The 20,975-nt window shown below is 66.6% G+C and overlaps 1 protein-coding gene across 3 annotated transcripts in view; it reads right to left on the bottom strand.

The window, feature by feature from the left end:
- Positions 1 to 18,511, bottom strand: part of KCNQ1 (potassium voltage-gated channel subfamily Q member 1) — a 277,750-nt gene extending 259,239 nt beyond the window's left edge. The window contains exons 1-2 of one of the 3 annotated variants that reach the window (XM_039840329.1): positions 18,296 to 18,511; positions 18,092 to 18,254 (exon numbers count right to left, since the gene is read on the bottom strand). In XM_039840329.1, the coding sequence (XP_039696263.1) occupies positions 18,092 to 18,254; positions 18,296 to 18,423 (291 nt within the window). In that variant the 5' untranslated portion in view covers positions 18,424 to 18,511. Of the gene's footprint in view, positions 1 to 18,091 lie in introns of all 3 variants that reach the window. The other 2 variants (XM_039840326.1, XM_039840327.1) reach the window with 2 other exon arrangements.
- Positions 18,512 to 20,975: the final 2,464 nt, after the last annotated feature.

The following is a 20,975-nucleotide window of genomic DNA, read 5'->3' as shown; positions in this document are numbered from 1 at the left end:
GAAGGCACCCCATCGCTCTCCCTGCCTCAGTCCCTGCTGTGCCGTTGGGGACCCACCCGCTACACCCACGTTCACGGCCCTCAGAGCGCCCTCAGACGTAAGCTCCTGGAGGACAGCGACCCTGCCTCGTCACTTCACAGTTTCCCAGGGCCCAGGCAGCAGCGGCACGGGGCACGGCAGGCGGCCGAGGGAGCGAACGGCCGACAGAGGCCGACAGACGAGAAAGCGTCGCCCTCCGTCGGTACCAATCACAAGATGCTATTTTGGCTCATCGAAATGGCAAAGTGTTTCCATGATGATACCCAGCTTCAGAGAGAGCGAGAACTGGACGACGTCCAGGCTCACGGGAGGTTAGTGAGGGACGACGTCCAGAAACAGGCGGTGACAGTGGACGGCCGGGTCAGTCCGCCAGGCCCGACAGCGCGGCGGGAACAGGCGGCCTCGGAACCCCGCGTGGAAGGTGGAGCATGGACGTGGGCGACGGTTGCGGGTGTGGCATGGCAACAGGGCAGAGGAGTGGCCCCACGCAGACGCCGCGGCCCCGCACCATGGGGGGCCCTCGGCCGCTCTGGACGGCCGAGTCAGTCCCCTCCAAACACGTGAGAGAGGACCCTCGATCCCACGTCACAGACGGAGAAACGGGGGCCCGAAAGTCAGGTGGAGGCCCAAGGCCACACAGCTGGTGGTGGGCAGTCTGGTTGTCACCCGCTGCTCACGCCAATCGCCCGGGCGTGTGCACGCTTGGCTACACACACGCACACACACACACGCACACACACACACACACACACAAAAAAATACACACACACACACATTACGCACACACGCAAAGACACGCACAATATATGTATTACATATACAGACATTATATGCTGCATTAGCGTAATGCGGCAGCACGCATATGTATCATTACCCCTCATAGACACATCGCCAAGACATTAAACACGCATTACACGACATCGCAAGACATTACTATCATTAATGCGACATGTATTGGCCACGCATGCACACACACATACACATACTGCAGCATTACACGCGACATTAATGCGACATACGCATTAATGCATTTATTACATATGTACAATATACAGATTATTACGCGCACATCGCGTGCAGCCCACATGTAATACACTCACAGACACACACCCACAACACGCGACATCGACACATGCACACGACACGCACTCATGCACACTATCATTATTGCACACACGCTGCTGCCGCTGCCAAGACATAGACGCAAGACATGCACGACACGACGGTGCACGCATACACATTACGTGGGTTGGTGACATTGGCCACACGCTCATGCATTACAATTCGCCTGGAGGAGCCCGGGAAGGTACCAAAAGCAGGCATTTCTGGGCTGTGCTACACCGAGTCATGTAAATTTTCTCCTTTAAAATTTCTTAAGGCCCCGCTCAGCGTTCCCGAGTTCTCTACCCAGGAAACGAATCTCCTGACCGCGTGTCCTCGTATCTGGCCAGGAGACAGGCAGAGGCCCTCGGGAGAGCCATGTGCTTTCCACCCGCGTCGCTGAGGCATCGCGTCCTATGGCGTTTGTGGGGGGCGCCCCCTCCTGCAGGAGAACCACGGAAACTCCCAAACGCCCGGATTTGCCAACGGCACAGGCGTCATCCCCGCACCCCACACCTGGTTCTTCTGAACCGTCTGAGCGGGTCGGGGACAACCGCTGTTTGCTCCGGGAGTGCGTCCCAGGGTCAAGGTCGCTCTCTCCGACAGCCATCAAAGTCGGGGCACCTCACGGTTTCCTGACCCACACGCTCCAACCCGCCCGGTCTCCTCCGGGTGAGGGCCCCCCGCGGGGGTCCCGCGTCCCCCGCCCCCGTCTGGACCCGCCGTCTCCCTTCACGGCTGCTGACCCCGGCGTGTCCGGCGCGCTCGGCCGGTTGCCGGGCAGCGTCCTTCCGCTCGGCTTTATCTGCTGGGCCTTCGTGTTTAGACTCAGGCACGTGTCTCTGGCAAGACCACAGCTGACTGGGGACGCCCATTCGGGGTTCCCGAAGTGGGGCTGTCCCACCGCGGGGACGGTAAGGTGCTGCCGGTGCAGGTCGGACCCTGGACGCCGTTACTGTTCCTGTCATTCACCAGCAACGGGGGGAGAAGGCTTCGGGCCTGAAGTTCTCCCGCTGCCGGCGCTGCTGCCCGGGGGTGGGACTCCCCGAGGCCGCTGCGCCCCCTCTCCGCCTTCGGAGCTGGCGTCCAACTGCAGGGCGAGCTCCGCCCCGACCCGCCCGCCCACGCGCACGGGCAGGTCCTGCGCCCGGGTCCCCGGGGCCCGGCACCTCGGTTTCCCTGGAGATGTACCGCCCTGTTTCTTACTTCGGATTTTGCCACCTCGCCTGGCCCGGGGGTCGGTCCTGGTTTGCTGTCTTTGCTGGGACAGCACGTCGGCACCGTGTTTACAAGTGGAAGCGGGCAGCTGGCCCCCCGAGACGCGCGGGGGCGGGGGCAGGGGCTGGCGCTCTCCGCGGCCATGGCGTCTTACCCGCACCGGGAAAAATGTGCATGGATGGGAGGACGGGAGGGTCTCCCACCATCCGTCAGGGGGTGGCTCCCCCAGGGTCCAGTTCTGGACCACCCCCTGCCCCTGACCATGGCCTTGGGCTCCCCACAGTGTGGCTCTTCCTCAGCCCAGGTGGAAACTGGCAGCTGACACTCTGCCGACATTTCAAGGGGAAACGCGGAGGAACGTGGGGCACCCCAGGCAGAGGGAGGACTTGGCCCCGGGAGAGCCCGGGCGCCTGGCATGATGGGGTCGAGGTGGACAAGGAGGGGGCAGCAGAAGGGGCTTCGCCCAGGGCCAGAGTGGGGGGTGCAGGGAAGACAGGTGCGGGGGGACTGACGTGATCCAAACCCAGACCCTCGGCTGGCCCCCCGGCGAAGGTGCCGCTGCGGGCGAGGTGCCCACGGGCAGCTCTGACCAGCGGCCCCGTGACCCACAGTCGGGCCTGGGTGCAGACTCCAGAGGATGAGACACAGGTGTTCAAACCGGCTCTACTCTGCGTCCCCAGTGGCACCGCTCACGACGGCCGCACGGTGGCAGCGACCCAGTGCCCACGGACGGACAGGCCACTGGACACACGAAGTGCAGTCCGCCAGCCGATCGAGTATCCCTCGGTTCGTAAGCAGTGAAACTGACGCCAGCCACTGCGTGGGGAGCCTGGCACAGCACGGTGCGTGGCGGAGGCCACTGCGGAGGCCGCCGGCCAGTGACCCCGTCCAGGTCAAATGCCCAGAGACAGGGTGGGGGAGGGGCGGGGCTGGCATGGCCCCTGGTGCAGGTGTCCTCGGAGGTGAGTGAGCTTGTCAGGAGTTGGGGGGTGGGGGGATGGCGGCAAGCCACTGGGAACGTACCGAACGTAGTTTGAAATGGTTAACGTGGTGCATTTTACGTTACGCGTGTTACTACAGAGAAAATGTGCATGTTAGGCTGACATACACACACGCACACACACGACACACACGCACTATTGTCACACACACACACGCGACACACACACAAAGATACTATCAATATACGGTAGGTGACCTCTGGTCCCAGGCCTGGGTTCTCAGCTGACCCCACCCTCACTAGCTGGGCAAACCTGTGCCTTGGTCCCCCCATCTGGACGGGCTCCGTGACGAGTCCTCAGAAAGTGCCTCTTGGCGAGGCTGACCATAGCCACCAGGGTCAGCTGTAACCTGCCCCGCTCCTACCTAACCCGCAGGTAAAGAAGGGCACCGGGGGTGGCTCCCTGGTGCTCTCTCCTGGGACCCCACCTCCAGCCCCCACCAGAACATTCTGACACGAGGGCCTTTTGTTCAGAGGCCCCGAGTGGCTGCCCACCCATCCTGCAGCCACAACCGCCCGTCCGCTGGGCCAACAGTGAGCCTCAGACGCCCTGATGTCTGGTGGCACCTGTTACCTGCCCGCCGCTCTGGGACCTGTCACCTGGGTTTGCTCAGCTGGAGAGCAGGGTGCTTCCCATGGGTGGGGGAACCGGGAGGGGCCCCCGATGGCAGGTGTGGATGACCGCCACACCCGGACACTGATTCACTGGGCTCCTGAGCAAACCAAACCCCAGTCACTATTTCTCTCCCTGTTTGCTGGTTTATTCTCGTAAAATAAAGGACATTAAAAAAACCAAACCAAACAGATCAGCCTGGCGGCCCCAACACGTCACCTGCTCTCTTTGTCCCATGCCAGCCACTCCTCAGCTATGGGCAGGATCTTCCAGAGGTTTGACCACACACGGAGTCGAGCCTGTGGGTGGGAAACTCAGGGGGGCAAGTGGGGTGGGGGACCCTGTGCCCCACTCTGCTGGGAGGTTCTCACCACCAGGGGCCAAGCCAGGGTTTCAGAGTATAGGGAGCTCTTCTCCCAGTGACACTGAGGCCTTTAGGGGTCAGCTCCTCTCTGGGTAACCCTGGTATTGAGGGACCCTGGGGTCGAGTCTTGGCCCAGAGCTGTGAGGCCCTGCCGTGGAGGTCCTGGGAAGGTCGGGGTGCCCTCCCAGCACCCTGAGGACAGTACAGAACCTGCCATACGCACAGTACTACCACACTTGCTCCCCAAACGAGCAGGGGTGGCAGGACAGGTGCACCCCCAGACAAGGAAGGGAGCTGGGAGGGGCGGGGACCTGGCTGAGCCACCGACCAGCGCCGCCACCTGCCTGCCCCTCGCCCCCCACACACACACCACGTCGCAGGGGACCCAGGCACACTCAGCACGACATCCTCGCCTCCCGGCCACTGCGCCTGGCTCTGTCAGGGACAGAGGCTGGGACCTGAGCCCTGGCCCTCGACCTTCCCTCTCTGCTGGCAGCCGCCTCACCCCAAGAAGCACGGACCAGCCTCTGGGGCTCTCTGGTACCTTCCTGCTCTCGCCCGTGAGCGAAGGACACACACACACCTGTGTCCACACGCACACCTGTACAAGTGTGTATACACGCACGCGCAGGGCACAGAGCCATGAACCCAGAGCTAGGGCCATCAGGGCCACGGGCCCCAGGTCTCGGGACCCACGGTGCGGAGTGACACGGGGCTGCGGGTCCTGCCGAGTCTGCTGACACTTGGCCTTCGGTGTCCGGCAGGCGTGCCGGCCGGGGCCAGGCTGCTTGACAGCAGATGGCCCAGAACCCCGACCGGTGCCCAGGACGTCTGTGGGGGGACGCTGGAGGGACTTTGGAGGGAGTCATGCTCAGGCCTGACGCAGAAATGAACTCGCAGCCCGAGGCCTAAATGCAAAGCCGGGACCCACACAACTTCTCTGTGCCCCTGGGGCAGGCAAAGGCCCCTCACACATTCACCGGAACCACAGTTCCTACAAGACCCGGGGAAATCGGACTTCGTGGAAATTAAAAGCATTTCCTCTGAAAGAACGCTGAGGACGATGACGATGCCACAGGCTGGGGACGAGCCACCGAGGGCGTGGAGGGGATAGCGGACGGGCATCTGGGACGTAACCACGACGCCCCGGGACCCACCAGCAGCAGACGACGCGCGTTTCCCGAGGGAGTGGAGATGCGCCAGGCGCTTCGCCCGAGAGGCGAGCAGACGCTCGGGAGTCGCTCCGCGGCACGAGCTGTGGGGGATGCCCGCACCCCGCGGGGAGCCCCGCACCCCGGAGAGGGGCTGCACTGAGCCCGCCAACTGAGGGCCCGCAGGGGCCGGGCTGGGGCCTCGGGGGCCGGGGAGGGGGTGTCTAGAAGTTAAACCTCCTCCCACCGTCAGTCCCGGCCATGCCGTGCCCCCCACCCGGCTCCTCCCCACGGGGGCCGAAACCGGTGTCCACACCGAGCCCCGCACTGGGAGCGCCCCGGATGTGCTTCGGCTGGGGACTGGAGAGGCCACCTGCGGTCAGCCGGGCAGTGGGACACTACGCAGCAGTGACAAGGGGTGAACTCAGACGGGAATGGACGAGTGAAATGAGCTAGACCACGAAGAGGACTCATTGCATGGCTCCGTTTCTAGAAAATTCTACAACATGCAAACCAACCTACAGAGACAGAAAGCAGGTCAGCGTTGCCGAGGGGCGGGGGCAGGAAGCAGGGCCCAAAGAGGGACACGAGGACCCTGGGAGTGACAGACGTGCTTCCGGCGGGTGGGCGTCCGCGTGTGTGGAGTCCAGTCACCCGTGGCTCATTCACGCCAGCCTCTCCCCGCAGCCAAGCCGTTCCCACAGGGGCTGCTCCCGGAAGGCCCGAGGCCCGCAGGGTCGAGGCCTCGTAGTGGTGACCGCCTGGTGCTCGGTCCCAGCACGCTCCTGGCGCCCGCCTTCCCCACTGCACCCCGCTGCAGTCTCCACGCCCAGGGTCCACTTCCTGTGGTGGCGTCCGCCTTCCCACGGCTCCTCAGTGACCCTCCGGCCACACCTCACCCCCCAGTCAAGCCCTCCCACCCCCACTGATCCAGAGAAGGGGGCAGCTGAGGGGACGAGGAAACCAAGTGGACAGTCAAGGGCAGCCCTGACATCCTCTAGGCACCAGCCCATCGGACATCGAGGTGCCACAGGGCGCCCAGGGCTCAGCCCCAGTCCCGGAAGCCATGCAGGGTACACCCGCCGGCCCCCAGCAGAGGCCCCCTGCCCGCACCCAGGGAGCTGGCCTTGACCTGGCGGGCTGTGGTGTCCGGGCTGGGTGAGTGCCAGGGCCAGGGCAAGACAGACGGGAGCGGGGCAGGTCCACTGTGGTCCCCCTTGCCTGCTGGCACCCCTGGGGCACAGGCCGGGCCCCCAGGCGAGTGGCTGGCACGCCTTCGGGGCAAGGCCTCAGCCGCGCTGGGCCCCAAATCACATGCACCTGCAGCCCCGGGAAGCCGGCACCGTGGGCGGCCTGACCCGCCCCAGGGTGGGGCTCACTCATGCTCCCACAGACCCCACCCCAATCAGCCGGTGGCCCCAGCATCACCCCAGCAAGCCCCAGGGGTCTGACTCAAATGTCCCTGAATTCTCGTGTGCTGGGCCCACGCAGCCCGCCATCAGCTGTCCCCTCGGGGCTGAGGGCTCCTGGCGAGCAGGTCCCCTCCCACCTCTGCTCCCGAACCTGTACCAGGGTCCCTTCTGGGTCGCCCCACGCAGAGGAAGGCACTAACTCCGGGGACCAGCCAGCTGTTCAGCTGACAGGGGGCTGGGCCGCCTTCAAGCAGACGGCCACCCTCCCCCTCGGCAGAGCCCGCAGTGCCCAGAAGGCCACCACGGTGACAGGGGACTGGCCCAGAGCCCCCTCCCCAGACGTGCAGACGCTGGCATGTGCTCACCCGCCAGTCCCCCGACACGGGCTCCCTCAGCAGGGTTCTGGCGTGGCACTGCCCTAAGGGACACGGGCCTGGCTGGAGATGACTCAGGATGGTGCTTCTCTGATCCGTGGGCGCTGAGGCCAGGGAGGCTGCCAACACCCGCAGTGCCCAGGGCGCCCCCACAGAGAAGGATCCGGAGCACCGAGGTGGGAACACGTGCTCCACACGCCAAAAATCGTCACCGTCCCCTCTCTAGATAAGACGGCTAAGGCCCCCGGGGGGGAAGCCGTTGCCAGGCCGGCCCCCACAGCACCCCCACGCCACTGTGAGCACGGGGAGGCCCTCTCCCTCTGCCCTCCCCCCCACCACTGGCTGCTCCCCTGGGTGGGGGTCTGCCAGCCGCAAGCCCCCTAGAGGGCTTCCTGGCCTCCCAGGAGCCCTATTCCCCCAAGTGAGGCCAACATCGCAGGCCCGAGCCCCTGAGGCCAGGCGGATGTGGATGGTGCCATCCCGACTCAGATTCAGGACAAGCTGGTGGGGGTGCAGGGAGGCTGCAGCCGCCATGGCCAGTGACCCCGGCCGGCCCCTCGCCCTCTGAGGTCAGCAGCCTAAGGACCAGGAGGGAGGACCCCAGCACCCATCTCCCCCGCGCCCCTCACTGGGACAGCAGGCCGGGAGGGGCAGGGCCTGGGGCCCCAGAGGGTCTCCCCACCAACGAGCACCCGGTCCCGGCAAGAGCTCGGATGAGCCGTCACCTGCTCCCTTGGAGATCCTTTCTCTGATCTGGGCCTCGGTTTCCCCAGCTGCAGGGTGGGGCAGAAGGGCTACAAGGCATCCCCTCGGACACGGTCACTGCCAGCCTCCTTGGCGGCACGTCCTCGGCAGAGGCCTCGGGAAGGGTCACGTACCCGCCTGAATCACCTGGGGCCACCGGCAAACAGGGCTCTTGGCTGGCACAAGAGGAAGCGGGATCCTGGCACCCAGCTGCTGACCACATACCCCCACCCCGGCGAGGTGACACTGAAGCCGTCACCAGCTCCCTGCGGAAGGACAGGCTGGGTTACAAGCCGGGCAGGTGCCACCAGGAACCATTCAAACCCACAACCGCCCGGTAAGGTTCAGCTCCCTTCACGGCCTGCCAGGCTGACAGTGACCTTCCTCCCCAGGGGCGCCCAGGCTCAGGGCGCCGTCCCCACCCACACTGTAAGTGCCAGGCTGCAGGGCGAGCCTGCCCTGGGGTGCACGCCGGTCTCTGCCCCATGGGGTCTGCCCCACAGCCACCCCGTCACCCCTTCTCCCCACCCAGATGCCTCCTCTGAGAAGCCCCCCAGGAGGAGCTCTGTGGTGGTGGGCAGAGCACCAAGCCACCCGCCCCTTCCCCCTTGACCCTCGGGCCCCTGTCCGACCCCGCGGCACCTCCAGGCAGGCTGGGCCTCGGACTTGCCCAGACGGCAGCCCAGCTCAGGCCCAGACACCGGGGACATCAGGCAGGAAGGGGAGGCCCTCCCTGGGTCTGGGGAGGAGCCTGCTCTGGCCACCTCGGGGCAGGCAAAGCAGGCCCTCGGCCCCTGCCCCTGGGCACGGCTTGTCCAGACCACAGTGCAAGCAGGACAGAATGAGGGGCTGGCACGGAGTGGGGGGCTGCACAGAGAAACTCAGGGAGCACTGGACAGTCATGTGACGGGGTCCAACGCCAGCCCCACCACCCGAAAGCCATGTGACACTGGGTAAGTGTCTGCCCCGTCTAGGCCTGACCCCGCGTCAACAAGCTGCAGGGGTGATAAGCTCCGCGCAGCCTTGGTCCTCCGACTCAGCCTCTGACCAGCCAGGCCACGGAGCAGTTGGCGGCCTGAGGCCACGTGCCGGACAGAGGGCCACCGCCAGTGTGGGGCCCTGGGCCTCCCTCCCGGATGGGAGGCCAGGCTCCTGGGCTGGTCACGCAAGTGGCCACAGCACCAGCTGTGAGCCTGGTGTCGGGGTCGCCAGGGAGCAGCAGCCCCACAGCTCCGGGGGTGCAGGATTCTTAGGGTCACCTTGTCACTCGTTTTAATAGAAACAACTTTCTATTATTCTCAAGTGGTCAATGTTTTTAGAGCAGAAGTTTGAAGCAGAAGTTTGAAAAGCACTGCCCGGAACGCACCTCGGGATGGCCGCGGGGGACACGCAGCGTCCACGTCGGGGGACACGCAGCGCCCACGTCGGGGGACACGCAGCGTCCACGCCTGGACCTTTCCCGCCGCAGGCCTGCGTTTTGGCCCCGGGGACATGTGGCTGCCAGGCAGTGCCGCGTTCCCACGTCGTCGACCCCAGTCCACATGCTGCTGGCCTCAAAGTCCCCCAGGGCGCTGACCGCCTGGCCAGACCCGGCCTGTCGCACGCTGTCCGTTTTCGACAGCGCTGCCGCGCTGATGGGACTGGGCCCCCGGTCCCGGAACCACTTCGAACAGACCCGACCCAGCGCCCAGCAAGGAGCCCCCAGCTGCTGGCTCCCTGCTCTCTGTGACGGACGTGCTGAGCCGTCCCTGGGGAGGTGACCCCGTGGGGATGGACCCCCGCCGCAGGGCGAGCCCCTCCCACCAGGCAACGTCCCGGGTCTCAGGAAGCAGGGGGGCCTCTGCGCAGAGCCCGGAGCCCTCCAAATCCGATTCAGTTCTCCGTCCTGCCACTCTCGGAGCTCCTTGAGCCGGTGTCCCTGCCACCCCAGGACAGCCTGGGGCCTGAAAGCCATCCCCAAATGACCGCCAGCCCGAGACTGCCGGGAAGACGCGCAAGGCCCATGGGTGTCCCTGGAGCAGCATGACTTTGAGGTGGCAGGGACTTGGCAGAGAGGCCTCGATAAGACAGGAGGCGGGGCCTGCCCTGGGGACAGGCCAGCGGGGCCCAGAGCCCCCCGCCCCCCGCCCGCGTGCCAAGGGCAGCCAGAACATTCCAGCACCGCCCGGGAGGTGCCAGGAGGTGCCGCGCCTCCGCAGAGCTACACTCGGGGACCTTGAGTGGCCTCTGATCCCAGGGACAGAGGGGGCAGGAAAGCGGCCCCAGCCTCCGGGGGACGTGGGCCCATCTTCTGTTTTGTGCCCGCCCAGCGAGGTAGGGATGGGTCTCTCCAGGGACACAGGGAGGTCAACTGGTCACCCAAGGGGATATGACAGGCTGGGGACAGCCAGGGACAGAGCAACACGTGGGGATTAACCACAAACAAACCGGGGCCCCTTTCCCGCCTTCACCCCTCGCCCACCCCCACCCAGCAGCTTGAGAGGCTCAAACCAGGCCGGGCCCCCATCCCTGAGACCGTCATGGTCACGTGGCACGTCAGAAGCAGCCCTGACTCCGGGATGGGCTGCACGGCCTCCCTGAGCCCGGCCCCGGTCTGTCACCCCCCATACCCGGCCCCAGCTTGCCAGCCAGGCAGGTCTTCTTCCTGTGCCTCTGAGTGGCATCTGTCCCTCTGTCCATCCATGCATCCCCCGTCCTTCTGTCCACCCCACGGCCAGCCTCGTCGCTTGCTGGTCTCCACCGGCCTCGCCCATGCTCCCGTTCACCCCGCCCGCCCCAAGCTGTTTCTCAGGTGGGAGCCCCCACCCCCACCCCACTGGGTCACAAGCCCCTGGGCAGCAGGACGTGTCGCTTAAACCGGCCGGCACCCCAGGCACATGGCGGTGACCAGGAAGCGCCCCCAGGACAGTCGCACGCACTGGTGCTGGCCTGGCCGCTCTCTAGCGGCGGGGTCTTGTGGGGTGGCTGACGGCTCACGGCACACAGTCGCTGCCCTGTCACCAGAGCAGCACATTCTGGAAGCTGAGGCCTTTGCTGGAGCCACCCGGCGGGAGCGAGGCTCAGGAGGAGGCCGGTCAGAGGGAGGAGGCGAGCTGCAAGTCCACGCCAGAGACCAAGGCCCCGACCGTGACCCCACTGGCCACTTGCGCTCATGTCCAGAGGCCTGTCCACCTCATGCAGTGACCGAGCAGCCTCGGGGACAGCCATGACAATCCACCCACACCTGCATGGATCCAGAATCCAGGCCACCGATGGCTTCCCACACCCCTCGGAAAGACAGCAGGCTGGGTCTCTTTCTGGGACTGAGGTCACTGCCACCATCTGCCTCAGGCTTTGGCAAAGTTGGCCCAGGACACGGGGAAAGGCTCTGTCACCAGGACAGCCCATGGGACAGCGATCCACCCTGACCACACCGGGCACAAGGCTGGCCAGAGCCACATCCACCGGCGGATCCTATCCAGAGCAGCCCTTGCAGGACGGCCGACCAGTGTGTCCAGCGGGTGCTGGGGACAGCGTGCAGCCGTCCATTTCTCCATCACTCCATCCAATCGTCCTCCTGCCCGCCTGCCCGCCTGACCATCCGCCCCCACCCATCCATCCACCTACCCCTTCATCCCTCACCTGTCCTTCTGCACATCCACCTGCTCACCCCCACCCTAAGGGACACCTGGTCCGTGCCAGGCCCCGCGCCGGCCCCGGGGGACACGACCGTCCTTTCTTCCACTGCGGCCACAGCCGTCGCCGCCGAGGGCAGGTACACTTGTGCCTACGGGAGTTGAAAGGCTGGAAACCAACCCGGGCGCCCGCCAGCAGGGGACGGGTGGCAGGCACCACGGCGCCACCGTGCAGCGGACTGCGACGCAGCGTGGAAAGGTGTCAGGCCGTCACGCGCTTGACCAGCGCCTGCTGCGTGCTCGTCACGGGCCAAGCGCCGCGCTGGGCCCTCGGCGGCGTCTTGCGTGCTGGCGGTGGGCGCTCGGTAGACTCCGGCCGGGCCGGGCCGGGCCGGGTGCTGGGCGAGGTGTGCTGGCCGCGGCTCCGAGACGCCGTTTCAGTCCGTGCTGGGTCTCTAGGATGTGACCCATTGTCGGCCTCTCTCCCTTCATGTCCCCAGCCCGAGTCACGGAGAAGCCCGCACGCTGGGGCAGGGGGCTCCCCACCTCCCTCCCGGTCCTGGGGAACCTCCTCGGCGCGCGGTGCGGGGGCGGGTCCAGCTGCCCTTGGTCGCAGACGCCGTGTCCCGGCGTCGCGTGTTAAGAAGCCCATCTTTCCCTTACTGCTTCGAGGTGCTGCCTGTAGTTCTGACCGAACTTTCCCCGACGGCTGAGTCCTGTCTCACCGCCGACCCGCCCGCCCCGGTGCCAGCGACACAGTTTAATCACCCGAGCGCTACATTTCGTAGCATGTGGAGCCGTCCCAGCCCAGAGCACACGTGAGACGTTTACAAGGGACCAGCTGGAGATGCCATCGAACAGAACGCCGAACCGTAACGCCCGTCGGGGTCCAACGTCTGAGGCATGAGGCCCCCCAAGGGCCCCCCTGCTGCCCCCTCTGCCTGCGTCGGGCTCCCTCTGGTCACCCCCCGAGCTGGGCAGGCTGCGCGCGGCCTGGAGGTGGGGGCGGCCCTGGCCGGCACAGAGAGTGGCCCGGGCGGGAGGGAGTCGGGGGCAGGGGCAGGGGGTCCGCTCGGCCGGCCTGGCTCCACTTCCTGTTTTCTGACTCTAGACCTTCGCGCGGGGCTCGGCAGCAAACTCAGGAGGAAGAGGCGAGAAGCCGCCGTCCTGAGCATCCTCTTCAGCTGCCCGAGAGCATGGTCCGGAGAGGGACAGAGAGGAGCCTCCTGGGAGGCCCGGGGGGGACACCCACAGCCCCTGACCCTGCCAGTGGGGTGACCGGGAGCGTGACCACTGCCCAGACACAGGTGTGGGGCCAGCAACCCGGGGGGTGGGAGCTGGGCCGTCAGGTGCTTCCTGGAGGTGGCGGCAGGAGCTCCCGCAGGTCGGGGGGACGGGGGGGCGGGCGGCAAGGGCGCCCTTGGGCATGCAGGACCGACAGCTGGAGCGCGGCCTCCTCTTGCTCGAGGACATCGCATAGTGGCAGCCTCTGGGCAGCAGCGAGCGGGCTCCTGGACGGGGCTCCACCCCAGCGGCGGGGCCTCTGCTTCCCCACCCGCAAGTCACCCAGAGTCCCAGGGAGACAGGCGGGGCCTGAACCCCCTGCCCTGGCCCCTGCAAGCCGGCGTGGCAGAGGGACACACGGATGGGACGAGCCTGCTCCATCACTGCGGGCCGCTGCAGCCAGGGCTCCGGGCCGCACGGGAGCACATTCTGCAGAGGGCGCAGGCTCTTCCTGGGACATGCTGCCCTTTGCCCAAATCCCCCCAGAAGCGCCGCTCCGTGATTGACAGCACGGGTGCCCCTCGCCCTCTGACTTTTCACCCAGGCAGGGCTGCTGGGAAGACGGATGCATTCCTGGGGAGAGGATCTGAGGACCTCCGGGGCCTGCGAGACCCCCCCACCTGCCCGGCGAGGGCCCCGGCGGCCTCTGTCCGCCACTTTGAGCCCATGCTTCTCCCGGACTCAGGAATGCAGCTGGACAAAAATACCAGCAGACAGATGTCGTCAGGCCCGGCCTGGCCACGGACTTGGAGCCGCCGGTCCGCAGGCCTGACCGCACAGCTGGAGCACGGCCAGGAGTGGGGAGAGGGCAAGGAGGGGGCCTGGGCTCCAAGCCGGACACCAGGTGACCCTTTCGTGAGCATGTGTCCCTCTTGGGTATTGGCTGAAGGTCAACACCGCCCCCAGCGGCCCTGCCCACTGGCTCGGACCCTCCAAAGCCCGGGAGCCATGCGACCAGCATACAAATGCCCCGCGCGGAGCCCAGAGCGCTGGAGGCTGGAGCCCGAGATCCAGGTGCGGGCTGGTCCCTCCGAGGCCTCGCTCCTGGGCGCGCAGACAGCCGTCTCGGGGCGCACGGCACTCCCTCAGTGCGTGTGTGCGTACTCGTCTCCTTCCAAGGACCCTGTCAGACCGGCGTGGGGCCCGCCGGCGTGAGCACGTTTCACCTGAACCACCTCCTTGAGGACCCCATCTCCAAACGGTCACTTCCTGAGAAGCTGGGGGCCAGGGCTCCAGCATACTTTTTTGAGGGGCTTCATTCTACCCACACAGAGGGCACCTGAGCAAACCCACACGAGCGCACGTGTCAGCACCTCCGGCTCACAAAACGGCCCCTCCGGTCACCCCGTCGCCCGCTGGGGACCCGCGGTGCCCGTGTCCCAGCCCCTCCTGCTCGTATGCAGGCCTTCCTGTCAGAGCTCAGCGGCCCCTGACGCCCCCCACATCTGCCCTCCCCGGGACAAAGCCCCCAGCCCCTCCCGGCCCTGGGACACACCGCCGCGGCCTGCGGCAGGGAAGGGCGGGGTGCACGAGGACTGCGACGGCAAAGGGGCCCCTCCCGTCCCTCTAGCGCCCTTGGCTGCCCTGCGGGCGAAGGCGAAGGACACGGGCATGGGGCCCCCGGGCAGCCGCCAACTCAGTGCCAGGCGCGGGCGGACGTCCTGTCCGCCCGAGCAACCCTGCCCGAAGGTGCCGGCAGGAGGAGGTGCAGACTCGGAGGGCACAGGGACCTGGCAAGGTGGCCCAGCCTTGGGGACACACTCGGACGCCAGGCCTGTCCCTGCCCCATGTCTGAGCTCCGTACACCGCCTGGCCAGCCCCACGTCCTGCGCCAGGCAGCCTCCGACCTCAGACCTGAGTGCCCGCCGGGAGGCCCTTCTGGCCCCAGCCCCTCCTCTGCTCTGCACCCCTCCCCTGCCCCCGCCAAGTCCCCTCTGAGCCTGCAGAATGTGGAACCCCAGCCTGGGTCCAGGTGGGCACTGGCGGCCACCGAGCAGGCCCTGCGGCCAGTGAACCGGCCTCCCCTTTCGCAAAGGCGGGCAAGCTGAGCCCAACAAACGGCCAGGGCTGGCTTCCAGCACCGTTAATGATTAACGCCACCGTGCAGGTGCCGCCAAAGCCTCCGGAAAGTTCTTGGGGCCCTGGGAAGGCAGTGGCGGGAGGGCGGGCACAGGTGGCACCAAGCCGAGTTTCAGAGTCTAGCCCCGTCTACGCACCCCTAGGACCCTCCGTCCACCTCCCTTCTCAGCCGCACCAGACCTCCAGTGTCCCCCAACCACAGTGGATGCTGACCACAGGGGGCGCTGTCACCTGCAGGGGGAAACTGAGGCACAGAGAAGGGGCTTGCCCGGGTCTGACGGCCACGGCGGCGGCCGAGGCTTGCGTCCGGGCTCGAGGGCGGGAGGGGAGCAGCTGGGGTCTGTCCCTGTCGTGCTGCAGGGCGGAAGAGCTGGGGCAGGCGAGAGGAAGGGGGTTCCTGGACCCCCGGGACCGGAAACCCCTCACCAGCCAGGGAAGGGGTGAGGACCCTGGGGCAGTCTTGGTCCCGCCCTCCATGGGGGGGTCGTGTTGCAGCCCAGCAGCCAGGGTGAGACGCTGGGGGAGCCCCGGCATCTCCCCTGCCCGACCCACCCACGGCTCACCACGTGCTCCACTGGGGTGGGAGCTGCCACACAGCGGGGACACGAAGGCCTCGGGAGAGGACGGGGGCAGGGAGCCCGGCGGATGCGGCAGTGGCCAGGACAGCAGCGTCCTGCCCCCTGACCCCGGCAGACAGGGCCGGCCAGGCGCGTACGGGATGGGCCAGGGGTTCCCCGTCGGGGATGGGACAGGATGTCCTGCTGGCTTCGCCGACTGCGGCTCCCACCTCGACCCGCCCCCTCGAGGCCAGGCCTGGCCTTCGCGCCCGGAAACCAAGCCGGACCCCGGCGGGTGGCACACTTCACAACCCGCTCGCCAAGGACAGGGCTCTCTCCGCGGCTGTCTGAGCCGCTGCCAGGAGAAACGCCGGGGCCACAGCGCCTGCCACGCGCCCCCACTCACATCCGACCACTCGGCCGAGGCCACCCCTGCAGTCCCAGCTCTGCTGACCTCCTGGAGGTGAGGGGGCCACCTGCCCGGGCCCCAGACGAGCGGCTCGCCCAGCCTGGCCGGGGTCCACCTCCAGCGCCACCCTACAAGGGAGGGCTGCGCAGGCGTCCACTCCCCGGGGCCACAGCACAGCTGTCATGGGACGGGACCCGGGGTGGGAAGAGACCGACCCAGGGTCACGCCATCCCGTTCCCCGGGCGCCACACAGAGGCTGCTCGGCCCCCGTCTCCAAAGCCACCCTGCCCTGCCAGCTCCTGGGAGGCTGGGCGAAGGCAGACCGCGCCGAGCCGACTTCCGAGAGCTAAACAATCAGAATCAGGAAGAAAACACAGTGTAAGCAGAGACTTCCTCTGGGCGGCGAGCCCTCCTCCTCCGCCCGGCACCGCTGCGGCACGGAGCTGGTGACACTTGCCGGCTGGCCTGCATCCCCGGGACGTGGATCAGAGGGGTGTCTGCCTGCAGCCCTCCAGGACGGGGCACCGCGGTGCCGCCGGGCAGTCCTCTGCCCGTGCCTCCCCCACCTCCGCCAGGAGCGGGCGGCGGCTGGGCAGGGTCCCCTCCAGGCCCCGACTGTGAAGTCCACCCTACCCCTGGGCATCTCGCAAGTCTGGGGTCCAGCAGGTGAGGGCGGGGAGGCAGGGAGCCCATGCACACAGCGGCACCCACAAGCCTGGCATTGGCTGGTGTTTGCAGAGCGGCACCGGACACAGGTGGGGTCCTTTGAGGTCACTGCACACGAACACCCTGAGACAAGCCACTTGGGCCGCAGCTGTGGTCAGGACCGCCCTGCCACACACCAGCGACGGCCACGGCTCAGGTGCCCTCTGAGGCTTCGGGAGGGTGAGGACTGGGGCGGGGAGAGGCTTGCAGACGGTGGCCCATTCACGTTTTTAGGGACATCGCTTTTCTGTCCCTCTTGCTACGGAAGGCCTGGCCCGCTCAGCAGGGTGGGGCAGCAGGCCTGGCACCACCTGCGCTCCCAGAGCTGAGGCTGCCCCGCCTGCTGGCTCACCTGCCCAAGGCCCAACGATGCTCCAAGCCCACGGCCTGGCTCCCGGTGCACCCCTGGGGACCCCTGGTGAAAGGAAACAGGGCCCTGGATACCCCCAGAGCTCCCCCAGCCCCAGGCCAGCTGAGGCAGCAGGGATGAGCATGCCACTGGGAAGCCAGAGGAGTCCCCAAGATCAGCATGGGACGACCGAGTGGAGGCTCACAGAACAGAGGCTGGCACTGTACCAAAAGGCCCTGGCAGGGCGGCCAGGAAGTAGAGCCACGGGACGGCAGTGGGGGCAGGCCCCGGGCAGGGCGGCCTGGGGTAACTTCCTCGTGCCCCTGTCCCTGGGCACCCGGGTGCCCCGCCCTGCCCCACGCGGGCGTGCCACCTGGGGGCTGGAGCCACCTGGGTAACAGCCCGGGCCAGGTGCTGCCCACAGGGCCCTGCTCTCTCCTGATTGACAGCTGGCAGCTCGGGCCCAATCCCTCCCCTCCACGTGCTGCTCCAGGCTCCTCTGCTTCGGCCCAGGTTTTGGTGAGCTTGACTCTGGGAGGGCACTCCCCACCACTACGCTGACTGCTCAGGGGTCACCGCCAGCCTGCCAGCCCCCAGGGCAGCCTTGCCCCTGCCGCCCAGGAGACTGCCCCCACGGGGCCTGCCTGGACCTGGCAGGTCTGGGATGTTGCTGCCCCAGGAGCTTGGGGACTCCTGCCAGCGGCCCTGGGGACTTCTGTCCCCTGCACCCAAAGGCGTGCTCCCTGGCCCACGTTGCTGAAGGATGGGCACCTGGACCGCCCCTCCAGGGGGGAGTGGCGCCAATTCCTGGCTGGGCGCCCCTCCCCAGCTGGCTCCCCCTGACCCACACACACACACACACACACACACACACACACACACACACACAGGCCTGGGCCAGGCCAACGGGGAGTTTCTCATCTCAGCCTCAGGTGACCCTCACGGGGTCAGACCCCAAAGTCCCTGAACTTCAAAGGACGGGCTCCGCGTAGGCAGCCGGCAGCAGGTGGCGCGTGCCCTGCGCTCCCGCAGCGCCTCCCCGGCCTGCAGAGAAAGCCCCTCGGCGGGCGGTACTCACACGGCGAAGTGGTAGACGAAGCACTTCCAGCCGGTGGGGCGCTCCAGGAAGTTGTAGACGCGGCCCTGGATGTGGGTGCGCGCGAGCAGCGGGCGGCGCGCGCTGTAGATGGAGACGCGCGGGTCGAGGCTCACGGGCGGCCGCGGGCCAAGGTCGGCGGCGGGCGGCGCGCCGGGCGCGTAAAGCGCGCCGCCCGCCGGGCGGTCCTCGGCCAGCTCCAGCGAGAAGGGGGACTTCTTGGCTAGGCCCGCGCTGCCCCTCCGGGCGCCCGGCAGACGGCCCCAGCCCCAGCGCTTCCTCTCGGCCCGGGGCGGGGAGGAGGCCGCGGCCATGGCCAGGCAGGGCCGGCGGGGGCCGGCCGAGCGGCGGCACCGGGAGCTGCAGCGAAGGCGGGCGCCGGGGCGCAGTGCTGGCGGCAGCTGCTGCCACCCCCGCCGCAGGGGGCCTCTGCCCGCCCCGCCCGGGCGCGGGGGCGGGGCCTGGAGGGGGCGGTGGCCGCGGGCCGGTCCCCGGGGACAGGGCGCCCCGCCCCGGGCCAGACACCCCGCCCCCCCCCGGCCAACGGCACGCCTGGGGCGCCCCTACCCGGGCCCAACCGCGCTCACCTGCTCGGTGCTGCCCCGTCTGCGCCCACCTGTTCCGCCGGCGCGTTTCGCATTGGCCCTCTCGGCCCCGCCCTCGCCCACCTGCTCCGCTCCACCTGCTCCCGCGTGCCGGCCCCAGCTCACCTGCTTGGGCCGCCGCGGAGCACCTAGCGGAGCGGGAAAGGAAGGCGCCGGGCTGGCAGGTGCGGCGACAGCGAACGGCGCGTCTGGGACAGGAGGGCCGCATAGGGCGCAGTCGCCCACTTTGCCCTCTCTGCGCCTCGCCGGAGAGGAGGTGGAGGGAGGAAGGGGAAGGAAGGGTCCCGTGGGGCGCGCGCGGACTGGCCCTCCCGGCGCCTGGAGGACAGTGTCAGCCCCCGAAAATTCTGAGCGCCCCCCCGCGACGGCGCCCCGGGCGCAGGCGCTGCGGGCAGAGGAGAATGTAGCCCTGTCTGTGCCCACAAGGGCTGCTGAACGCCGGAGCAGGACGGGGCCGTTGACAGGCGCCGCCAGTGGGAGCCCGCGGGTTGGGGCATGCGGCGCCTGCGCAGACGGCAAGGACGGTTGCGGACAGGGTTCGACCAGCAGGCATGGCGGCCTGGCAGCCGGGGCAGGTCAGGGGAGAAGCATTTGTGCCATCCCGGGAGCACGGAGAATGGGTGATTTGTTCTCCTGGCCCAAGGAGGCTGCTGCTGGGCGCGTGGGTTTCAAGGGTGGGGGGGGGGGGGGCAGGCGAAGTGATGGGGTCGGAAGGTTTGAGCAGGCCTCCCACACTGCCTCCTCCCGCCATGGCGGTGCGGCTGTTTGGGTCCCTACACATTAAAAGGGCGCCAGGGTGGAGGATGGGGTGACGAACAGAAAAAAACGGCCTCTGGAGACATTGCCCTGGACAGAGGGATAACTAGCTGCCCCCAGCCATGTAAGAGTCCCATAACTTATGAGCTACCTCTCGGGTCTTCACTGAACACCCCAGGCTGACTTATTTCATGTACCCCTCCTCCCGCCCCACACACCCACACACCCACACACCAGCTCCCCATGGTGGGCGGAGTGCAATTCTGGCCCCTCCCCTGACTCCGCCCACCATAGATGTTTGCGCACAGTGGGTACGGTTCCTATGGGCAGAGGGAACAAATTAAGTGGGTCCCAGCCTGTGCCAGGCGCTAGGGAAGCTCGGCTGCTGTGGCTAGGGAACCTTGCTGGGAGGTACTTCGGTTAGGGACAAACAAGCAGAGCCAGAGGAGGCGGGAGATGCCCCGGGCACACAGCGGGCTTGCATTCAGGCCATACTTTCCAGGTGAACAGGCGCATGGGGCAACAGCGTCTGCACATCCATCTCCCAGGCAGCAGGAGGAAGAGGGACTTTTAACAGGCGGCGTGGGACAGCTGGAGAGCCCCACCCCGGGATGAGTTCCTCAACCACCTGGAGTGTGGAAACTGTTCCCCACAGCCTGAAACCCAGAGACGGAAGCTGAAATCAGCAAAGTGAATCAGGAGAATGACCAGTGGGATCCAACATTTGCAGTCACATCACAGGCAAAGGATTAGTAGCACCGATACATAAAGAACATCTAAAAGCTCATGGAGGACTGGGCGAAGGACAGGGGCGGTTCACAAGAAAAGGGGGCTCTAATCTTTGCACTGACAGGAAAACGCTCAATGTCACATGTGACAAGAAAAATGCGGATCAAAAACACACTGTGCTCGCCCACCTGACTGGGGCGGGTCCAGATGTTTGACTGCAGGCCCCGTGGACGAGGCCTCGGAGAAGCAGCTGCGTCCAGCGTCATCGGTGGGAAAAGGTGCTGGCGGTGTCCGCAAACACGCAGGTACTGTTCAGCCCAAGTTAGTTCCACTTCTAGGAACCGACCCAAAGGTACCAGAGAAAATTGGAAATGATAAACACGTAAGACTGTCACCGCGACATTACTCGTATTCGCGAAAGACTAGGAAACCGGAACGTCCCCCGGATAGTTGAACTATGCCATGGTGCAGCCACCCAGTGTGGCCCACGTGGGCCTAAGAGTCAGGAGACAAAAGGACGCTCGAGTATCACACTGTTAATGGAACTGGTATCGTGACTTTGAAATCACTTGTGTACATTGTGTTAAATTCCTTAGCAACCAAGGTTTTCCATCCAAGAGAAAAGAGATCCAGATACAAGGTCAAAGAAGCACAAACCAGTCCTTCGGTTCGAATTGGGAATAGGGCCATAGAGTCCTCAGCTCTCTTATCTTGGAACAAAATGACTTTCTAGCTCCGTCCGCTGAAAAGTGTTCGGAGGGGCCGATCAGCAGGAG

Source organism: Pteropus medius, unplaced genomic scaffold (assembly GCF_902729225.1).
Source record: "Pteropus medius unplaced genomic scaffold, Ma_sr-lr_union100, whole genome shotgun sequence".
Lineage (NCBI taxonomy): Eukaryota > Metazoa > Chordata > Mammalia > Chiroptera > Pteropodidae > Pteropus > Pteropus medius.
Note: the sequence above shows the minus strand (reverse complement) of the source record. Positions and strands in the feature narration are given on the sequence as shown.